Raw genomic sequence first — 9,348 nt, forward strand, 5'->3', positions numbered from 1 at the left:
GCCCCTTCCAAAAATGTAGTGGTCTTGTGCAGGGGAATCACAAGTATTTAATAAACTCGTTAGTGCTGCTTCAGCTTTAGGCCCCTTTGCTTCCCCCAAGGTGCCTTGTTGGGCTCATCAAAGCATTTGGAGCCTCCAGTTCAGGAGTGGGAAGGGCCTCTCCAACCCTGCTCAGTTCTCCCAAGCCCTGAAAGGGTCCTGCTGCACTTACAGCAGTGCTACTCAGCAGCTGGTTGTGTGGAGGACAAGAACTTCCCCCCCCATCTGAAGACACTTTTGTAAGGAGTTTATGTGAGAAGAATGAATGGGCAACATGGTCATCTTCTCATTTGCTTCCACCACCAAAGGACAGGCACAAAGGACTAAACACAGTGTGGATTATTTTTGACTGGAAGATGTAGACAGCTCATGAGGAGGTAGGCGTGTGGGAGGCCCAAACCAATAACCCTTGCTTTGCCACCAAAATCAAAATCAGGTCTTTCCTGAATATTCCTTCTCAGAGAGGGAAGGAAGCAGCAGAGGTAAACCTGGCAAACTGAAGCCATACTGCAGTAAGCTCTAAATTAAGAGGGAGGAAGCTTGTAACACCTGCAACAGGAAAACCCATACACCTGCCTGAGGCAGTGGAGTGCAGCTGGGGGCAACAGCTGCCCCCAAGATCCTGGCACTTGGTCTAGCACATTAACTGGACAGCAGTGAAGTGAGATTTGGCACTTGCCACCTGTGTGACTTCACCTCTTCTTGTTTGGGAAGAGCTGTGCTGCAAAAGAGGAAGGCTCTGCAGTGCTTGACATGCATCCTCCCCAGAGATGCCATGAAAGCGACTCCTCTGATACAAAACTCCCACCACACCCCGTGTTAGCCACCCACCTCCCCCCTGCTGACTCCCAGTTGTCCTAGCTAGGGCAGGACCCACATCCTAGTTGTTGGCCACTTCTTTGATCGAAGCAGGGCTGCTATAAAAGCTAACCACAGGCAAGCAGCAAGACTCTAGAACATTTAAATGCTTCTCCTTGTTTCTCTAGCGGCTTGCCACAGGGCTTGGCATCACCTGGATCCTTGGAAGAATCCTCTACGCCCATGGCTACTACACGGGAGGTAGGTCTTTACCTTGCAGCCCACAGCAGGGGCGTGGAAACTCAAGTCTCCTAGAGCAGCCCTCAGGGCTCCTCCAGCTCCCATCGAGGAGGCAGCTGGAAGCTTCCATTGAGGGTGAAGAGAACGGGGTGCAGGTCCTCATGCTGCTCCACTCTGCTGCGTGCTTTTACTGACGACAGGAAGAGTGCTAGTCTCATCACTGCACAGGCTGCGGGCAGGTCCAGGGCCTGAGCTGCTGCCTGCTGGTCTGCATGGAGAACTATCCCAGGTTCCTGCTCCCTCTTTAAGGTTCAGGACAGGCTAGTGTGTCAGCGATGGGCTGCTGAACTGACAAAACACATCTTTTTTCCAGAACCCAAAAACCGAAGGAGAGGGGCCATCGGTTCGGTCGCCCTCCTTGGGCTGCTGGGCACGGGCGTGTATTCGGCTTGCCAGCACCTCGGCTGGGTCTGCGAGACACCCTGCAGAAGACTATGATGCAGACGAGCATGAAAACCACCATGATGTCTGCCTGGGAAATAAAATGGATTTTTGTTTTGTTTTCTTTTTAAAACATTTCCTTTTTTTCCTTTTATTCTTTTCTCATTCAATAAAATGCAATTGTCAATTCTGTATTTTCATTCTAAAGTTATAGAGGGTTTCTTTTTTAAGAAGTTCTGCAGAATGCTAGAATGATCCTGGTTTTGTAGGACTCCAGAAATCTGCCCATCAGGCAGAGATGTTCTAGCTTTTGGGACAGTAGTGACTCAAAAGCCATCTTGCAACCTGTTGTAACCCATACAACAGCAGCCCTGCTTCTGGACCCCTCAATTCATGTCACTGTGCGATAAAGATGTTCCAAACAGAGTTAGTGTTTATTTAATTGCTAAAAAAAAGATGTAGTCAAACACTTAAAGTTGTTGCTTCATCATGGTTATAAAGAATGGTAGGCCTATAGGAGGGAAGACAAACAGCTTTTGCTGAAGAGCAGCAGCATTCCACCCCGTGCTGGAGCTTGCTACAGCTCCAGCTGTGCTCCGCGCTCGGCCTGTGGAGACTATTCTCATGGCCTGTCCCAACTACCCATCCCCACAGAATTTTGTCCCACCTTGGAAGTGAGGCACAGAGAGGAAAAACAAAACTTGTTTTACAAGGGGGTTAGAAGGAAGAAACAATTCTAGCATTAAGGCTTTTATGTAGTGAGAGAAGAGAGCCTACAGTTACAGGGTATCAGCGTGTCCAAGAGGTTCTATGTGCATCAAATAAGGTCATGCTTGTTAAGAAGCCAAAACCTAAGCTGACTGAGGGTGTGAGGCTGTGGAGTTAAAGGCACGCAGCAGGGGAAACAGCCTGGGCCAGGCCTCTGGTAACACCTACATAGCTGCCTGTGCTGCTGCTGAAAGCCATGCTGCTGCCTCTTACTCCGGGGCTCCCACCCTCCCAGGGGGCAGGACAGAGCAAGCCCACAACCTGAGCCCGGGGTGCACACTGCCCCTTGCAGGAGCAGGCTGCCTAAGGCTGCTCAGCACTGTTCCCTCCAGCACTTAAAATTGTAGAGTGCTTTATTGCTGTGTAAATGATCCACATCTCTGGCTGCCCCGCAAGAACTGGTGATGGTCCCCTGAGCAGGCCCCAGAGCCACTAAAACACAGATTCCACATCACCCATCTCCACACAGACAGTCTTCAGCTGCGTGTAGTGCTCGATGGCTGCCCGCCCGTTCTCTCTGCCAAACCCTGCAGGGACAAGCCAGAATTGAGAACACAGCTCTGGTCACTGCCAGGTGCCACTGCTACCCCCTCTACCTGGCACGTACTCGTAGCAGGGAAGGTCAAAGAGAGCTCACCTGATGCCTTGTATCCTCCAAAGGGCAGCTCCACGGGGCTGACATTGTAGTTGTTAATGAAGCACATCCCAGCCTTCAGAGCAGCCACTACCCTGTGAGCCTTCTGGATATCCCTGCAGGAAAAGGGCAATTCAGCTGGATCCCTTCCCATTCAATCCCCTCCTTCCCTGCCAGCTAACATCCCACTGGAGAAAGGCCAGCAAGGTCAGTGGTTTTTGGAGCCCAACCTGCCCTCCTCTGCCTGCTCAAAGGCTGTAGGCACCTACTCCCAAGGACACTCAAACCTGCCTTTGATTTGAGAGGGCAGGACAAGGACACTGGCAAAGCCAGACTATGGCCAGCAGCCCTCTGCGTGCTTCCAGCAGCATGGCAGCTCGTGCTGCACATCTCCTGGAGATGCAGGCAGGCAGCAGGCCAAGTGCAGGCTGGAAAGAGTCTGAAGGACAGCTGGGCCCACCTAACCCTTCAGGAAAAACTGGGAGGAGATGCGCAGTCATATGCAAAGTGCTTTTTTGGCAATTCCCTGCTCCAGCTTTTGTGGGAGACTATACCTGTGGATGTATCATCCGTGGAGGAGCACCAAGCTGCTGCAGTATCTCCCTTCTCCTCCCCTCCCTAGACAATTTCTACAGCAGCCATGCTACCCAGTCCTACCTGGTGAAGACACCGCCTGCCAGGCCAAACTTGGTGTTGTTTGCTCTCTCCAAAACCTCCTCCTCTGTGTCAAATGGCAGAATGGACATGACTGGCCCAAAGATCTCCTCCTTCACACACGTCATGTCGTCTGTGCACTTCCCTGGAAGCGAGGCAGAGCACACAAGCTTCAGGAAGAGGAAGAAGAGTTGGTGGCACAGCCTGTGCATTCAGCAACCCACCCAGGATTTGAGGCAGCCCTCAACACTGCACAGCCCCCGCCAGCTTGGCCAGCAGAGGAACAAGTCCCATCCTGCATCTCAAGACAGCAGAGGCACAAACTGCATGTGCCCTGTCAGACCTGGATGCCGTTCCCGGGTGCCTCAGCTCTCCAGCACCCATGAGAGTGCCTGTCCCCACTGGAGAGACACAGCTGGGTTATGCTGAACACGGCTTTCTCGAGGAGAAACCCAGTGACGCGCACATACAAGACCAAGACGCAGCACCATGAGCAGGGAGGGTTGTACCTAACACGCAGGGTCGCATGTAGTAGCCGTTCTTCAGCTTCGGGTCATCTGGCACGTACAGGTCCCCACCACACAGCACCTCTGCCCCCTGGAAAAGAGCCACGTGAGCATCAGCAGCTGCGTCCCGCCCAGCTGCCCTGGCTCCAGCTGGCAGCATTCTCTGCAGGGTCTGCAGCCCTGTCGGACAAACCACGCCTCTGCCCTGCCTGGTGCCTCTCCTGGTCAGGCCTGCTGCCAGAGCATCACTGATAGATGGGGGTCAGAGGGTGAGATCCATCCTAAAAGTCCAAGCAACGCTACTTTGGGGTGCAAGTGACACAGAAGCCAGCATACGTTAGAGGGAAGCAACTGCAACTAGGAGCAGATCCTTCGATGCCATCACATGAACTTCTATATCTTCACATGGTGTTAATCAGAGAGTGTAGTAATAGGAGAAGGGGTAACCGTTTCAAACTGAAAGAGGGTAGATTTAGATCAGATATAAGGAGAAAGCTCTTTCACTGAGGGTGGTGAGACACTGGAACAGGTTGCCCAGAGAAGCTGTGGATGCCTCATCCTTGGAAGTGCTCAAGACCAGACTGGACAAGGCTTTGCGCAACCTGATCTAGTGGGAGGTGTCCCTGCCATGGCAAGATGGTTGGAACTTGATGATCTTTAAGGTCCTTTCCAACCCAAACCATTCTATGGCTCTATGAATTCCCTTGTTAGTGAAGCAACCAGTCCCTTAGCACTCCACCTCGCAAGAAACACCTACCTCCATCAAATGCCCTGCTTTAGAGACGGGGATTTCTCCCCTCCTTCCCCACGTATCTCCTTCCACATCTCTCTTCCTGTTCCCAAATCCTCATCTAGCTCTCCTGGTTTTCACTCTCAGTTCCACTTCTCCAGCTGATCCCCAAATTGGCTACACCTAGCCATATACCTAGCGCTGACATTTAAAACAGCTTTACACTTCACCATAAAACCTGGAGGAAATAAAAAGAACAAACAGCACAAAGTCTGGCTAGATCGTATTGCTCTTACAGAGATTGTTTCTACCAGCCTGTAAATTTGGCCTTTGATCCTTAGTAAGATCTTTTCTCCAACCAACAAAACTAGAACCCAAATGAGATAACAGCCCAACATGAAGGTGTCACCACAACTTGGAACCACCCCAAATGTTCTGGGTTATCCCATGTTACACACTGCTGTGCTGGGTATTTCACAACCTCAGCAACATCAGGGCATGAAAAGCTGTGTCACTCGCTTCTCACACCTTCAGTGCTGATCCAGACTCGTGCACCGAATCGCTTTTCATCTAGTGGCCCAAGACATTTATGGAGTAATTCAACCACAACAAAAATAAGCAACCAGCTTAACTGGGAAGGCATGGGGCAGGACAGGAGCTGCCAGTATTTCAGAAGAAACAGAGGTGTTTGAGGTCAGTCACAAGGCAGCATCACAATCCCACCTGCTCTTTTGCCTGCTTGATAAAACCCTGGACACGATCCAGGTGGGGCCGGTTGATGAGGGCTCCCATCCGTGTGTCTTCCAGAAGCGGGTCTCCAATTTTGATTTTCTGGGTGCGTTTCACCACCTCCTTTGTGAAGGCATCCAGTATCTTCCTCTCCACAAACACTCGTGTGCCATTGCAGCATACCTGGGATACAGGACAGGCTGTTCAGAGTAAAACACACAGTATCCCACAGTCCTGCCCTGCTGCAGAGGCCCTCGGAAAAGCTCCTCCACAGCTGCTAAAACAGCCGTTGTCCCTGGAGATAAGATGACTAGATGATTCTGCTGCTCACAACTGCACTGAACAGTCCATGCTGTACATAATGGTACTGATGCCACCAGTTTTGATGACAAAACTGCATCAAGCCCCTAGCAGAACAGAACATGATCTGACTTCTCCATTCCCAGAGATTACCCCAGTAAACCAGTTTGCCAGCAGGATTACACAAAACTCACAGCACATGTGGAGACCCCAAATTTGGGTCGGACAGAGCCCCATGGGGCTGTGGCTCAGCACACAGACTGGAACCTACTGCCCTTCCAGAGGACACCAGTACAGCCTCTTCTGACTTCTGTGCACCGGAGTGGAGCCCAGGGCACAGAAGCAGCTGCTCTGAGCTGGGTGCCAGGGGTTAGAGAGGCTCCATGCCTGGGAAGGACCATTGGCTGGCATGTTCTGAACCAGCTTCTGCAAGGTCACCCCCTCTGATCCCTTGTGACACTGCACAGGGAAACACGTGGGCAGGCGGGAGCTTCAGGGCACCCCTCACCACGCGAGGCCACCAGCTGGCTCTGCTGCCCCACCCTCACACCACCCCACCCCGCTGGGGAGGACGGCTCCTGCCCCACGGACACGCACCTCGCCCTGCGTAAGGAAGTTGGCCATGAGGGCTCCGTTCACGGCGTTCTCCAAGGCACAGTCTGAAAAGATGATAAGGGGGGATTTGCCCCCCAGCTCCAGGGTGACCGGTTTGATCCCTTTAGCTGCCATCTCCATGATCTGAGGCAAACAAGGACAGAAGAGACAAGTGACCCACTGGCAAAGGGGAGGCCGCTGAAGGGAGGTAAGAGACACTCAAAGGGACAGTTGCACAAGTTCTTCACCAACAACAGAAGCAGCACAAAGGGCAAGCTGGGTTTCCTAGGTGTGTTTTGTTCAGCGTAGGGACAGCCTCACAGGATTTGGGGTTTGTTTTCTTAAAAATAAAAGTAATAAAAGCTGAGGAGTCATTTGCAGGATGTCTGCTGCTCAGCATTACGCAGGACGCCTCTAAGGGTGTCTGTGTCACCGCACCCCACAGCAACACACGCAGGGAGCATTCAAAGGGCAACATTTCCCTTCTTCCAAATCAGAATTTATTTCAACAAGCCGTTTTAGGGACTCTTACTCCTTGTAAGAATAAATTGAGGGTAAGAAATTCACAGAAACTAATCTCTTGCTTAAGATCAGTAGGTTTTGTGCAGCTACCCTGAGCTATTTCTGCCAGGAACGCTGACACATCTTCCCAACGCTGCTGTTTTATACACACTCCTCCCCACACAGATACCCACCTCAGCAGCTCAGAGACTTCATTGCAACCAAGGGGCTTCAGTGAGAGGCCCAGCTGCCCAAGGCCATGCCCAGAATGCTAACGGAGCCCCAGCGTGCATGCTCAGACCCAAAAACCCCGACTCACAGGCCACCTTTGCAAGCCTCGTGCACGAGAGCTGGAGGAGGCGCCGATGTCGGCAGCAGGCCAGGGAGGCTGGCCCTACAGAGCCCCTGTGTCCTCGAGCACGAAGGTGCCGTTACCTTGCTGCCAGTTGGCACGCTACCAGTGAAGGAGATTTTGGCCACATCTGGGTGATGGCAGAGTAACTGGCCTGTGGCTGCTCCACCCTGCACCACGTTGAAGAGCCCCTTGGGCACACCGGCCTCTGTGAAGATCTCTGCCAACTTCACCACTGAAATGGGGGTGAAGGGAGAAGGCTTGAAGACCATTGCATTGCCTAGAGGAACCCAGAGAGAAGCAAGGCGGGGTTAACACCCAAACCGCTTTAGGGAAAAGAACAAAAAAAAAACTCCACCAAACAAAAAATCCCCCAAACACCCCATATAATGAGTTTGTCCCAAGAGATCCCAGAAGATCCCTCCACAAAAAGAGAGAACAGTTTCAGCTGAACACTGCAACCAGTGAAATGGAGGAACTGCACCTTCCTGCTGGGAAGGGCTGGAGGAGATGGGGTGCTGGTCCTGCACTGCAGTCATCTCCAGAGACCTTCCTCGTCTACTACAAAGCCAAGCAAACAGCCTTCTCCCTGATGCACTCCCACCCTCTTACCATCTGCTGGATTCCTGCTTCTACTTCCTGTCTGTTGCTGCCAGAAGAAAAGCCTGAAGGTTCTGATAATCCTTCAACACCTGCTTCAAGGTAATCCTAGACTTTATCCCCCAAATGCCTCTCCCTCACAAGACAATTTGGCTTCCAAGAGAAGCCTGCATGGGCAGAAAGTCTCCATTACCGCAAGCCAAGGCTGGGGCACACTTCCAGCAGGCAGTCTGGAAGGGGTAATTCCAGGCTCCAATCCCAGCACAAACCCCAAGGGGCTCTCTCCGAGTGTACCCAAAGGATCCCCCAGGAAGCTGGATGTGTTCACCTGCAAAGCAGAAAAACAGCAAGAAGGTAGAGAAGAACAAAGCCCCTTCCTGTCCTGTCAGAGCCTCTGGGGCCAGATCTCGCTTTGACTGGGAACAAGGGACACACAGCTTTGACCCCAGCAGGTTCACAGAAGGTGCTCAAGTGCCCACTGAGCGTGGCAGCATTAGGTAGAAAGCTCTTAAAACCCTCCCAGCATCTTCAGAAACAGGAGCAGTCCGTCTCTTAGAGAAATCAGCAGCAAAGATGGTCTTGTGCCATGGAGGTTATCAGTGAACTCAAGTGGCAGGACAGAGAGTAAAGGGCAAACTCCAGTAACGTTCTCACCAGCCAGAGATCCTGCCAGTCCTGCGTAATACTCCAGGCACTGCCAGGATATGTCGATGTCCACTCTGGCTTCAAAGATGGACTTCCCATTGTTGATGGTTTCCAAGGTGGCAATTTCATCTCTCTGCTCCTGTGACAGGCATTGGACAGTGACAAGGTATCAGAGAAGCCTATGGTAGACCTCTACAAGGAGGCAGGGACTCCCCAAGCACACAAGTTCCAAACAAGGCCCTCCCATCAGTAAGCCAGGCTCTACCACGAGAACTTTTCATGTCTAACAGGTACAGTTCCAGCTGCTATTTATCAGTTTCCCAGCAGTGAACAACATCAGGAGAATGTCAAACAGGCAGCTGCTGGGGTTCAGTGCTAGTTCAGTCTTGCTCAATGTCTCTGTTTATCTAAAAGATGAGCAAACTCAATCCAAGAAGCCAGGTGGCAAATAACTAGAATTCACGGAACTGAACCAGGAGAAACAGCAAAAAACAAAATCAAAATGGAATCAGAGGACTCAGGGAAGGGCAGACAAAACAACGCAGCTGGGCAGAGGCCATCACAGACCATCTCCCCAGCACAAGTGTCACCCTGCTGCGGGTGTCTGGCAGAAGCAGAAGTCTGGAAGAAAGAAACCAGTTTTTTCATCACGCTGTGGAAAGAAGGTCTGGTCTCTTACAGATCTGTGCCTCAATGGGAATTGACTTTGATGTCCAAGAACAGGCTATCTCACAAAGCAGTCTGTGACAAAATCAGCTTATCCGTATCCTCTCCCATGTGCGTTATCTGGTGTCCAAGACAAACACCAGCATTCCTG

General features: G+C 51.7%; 2 protein-coding genes across 2 annotated transcripts in view; one reads left to right on the forward strand and one right to left on the reverse strand.

The window, feature by feature from the left end:
• The window catches only part of MGST3 (microsomal glutathione S-transferase 3), a 3,719-nt gene extending 2,144 nt beyond the window's left edge, over positions 1 to 1,575 (forward strand). Inside the window, exons 4-5 of the mRNA XM_008946201.1 lie at positions 1,026 to 1,098; positions 1,451 to 1,575. Of these exons, the coding sequence (XP_008944449.1) occupies positions 1,026 to 1,098; positions 1,451 to 1,575 (198 nt within the window). The remainder of the gene's footprint in view (positions 1 to 1,025; positions 1,099 to 1,450) is intronic.
• Positions 1,576 to 2,531: 956 nt separating this feature from the next.
• Positions 2,532 to 9,348, reverse strand: part of ALDH9A1 (aldehyde dehydrogenase 9 family, member A1) — a 7,406-nt gene continuing 589 nt past the window's right edge. Inside the window, exons 2-10 of the mRNA XM_008946212.1 lie at positions 8,541 to 8,670; positions 8,080 to 8,214; positions 7,370 to 7,566; positions 6,437 to 6,577; positions 5,534 to 5,722; positions 4,084 to 4,171; positions 3,578 to 3,719; positions 2,924 to 3,036; positions 2,532 to 2,813 (exon numbers count right to left, since the gene is read on the reverse strand). Coding sequence (XP_008944460.1) covers positions 2,719 to 2,813; positions 2,924 to 3,036; positions 3,578 to 3,719; positions 4,084 to 4,171; positions 5,534 to 5,722; positions 6,437 to 6,577; positions 7,370 to 7,566; positions 8,080 to 8,214; positions 8,541 to 8,670 — 1,230 coding nt within the window. The 3' untranslated portion in view covers positions 2,532 to 2,718. The remainder of the gene's footprint in view (positions 2,814 to 2,923; positions 3,037 to 3,577; positions 3,720 to 4,083; positions 4,172 to 5,533; positions 5,723 to 6,436; positions 6,578 to 7,369; positions 7,567 to 8,079; positions 8,215 to 8,540; positions 8,671 to 9,348) is intronic.

The sequence above is a fragment of the Merops nubicus genome, unplaced genomic scaffold, assembly GCF_000691845.1.
Source record: "Merops nubicus isolate BGI_N331 unplaced genomic scaffold, ASM69184v1 scaffold17600, whole genome shotgun sequence".
Lineage (NCBI taxonomy): Eukaryota > Metazoa > Chordata > Aves > Coraciiformes > Meropidae > Merops > Merops nubicus.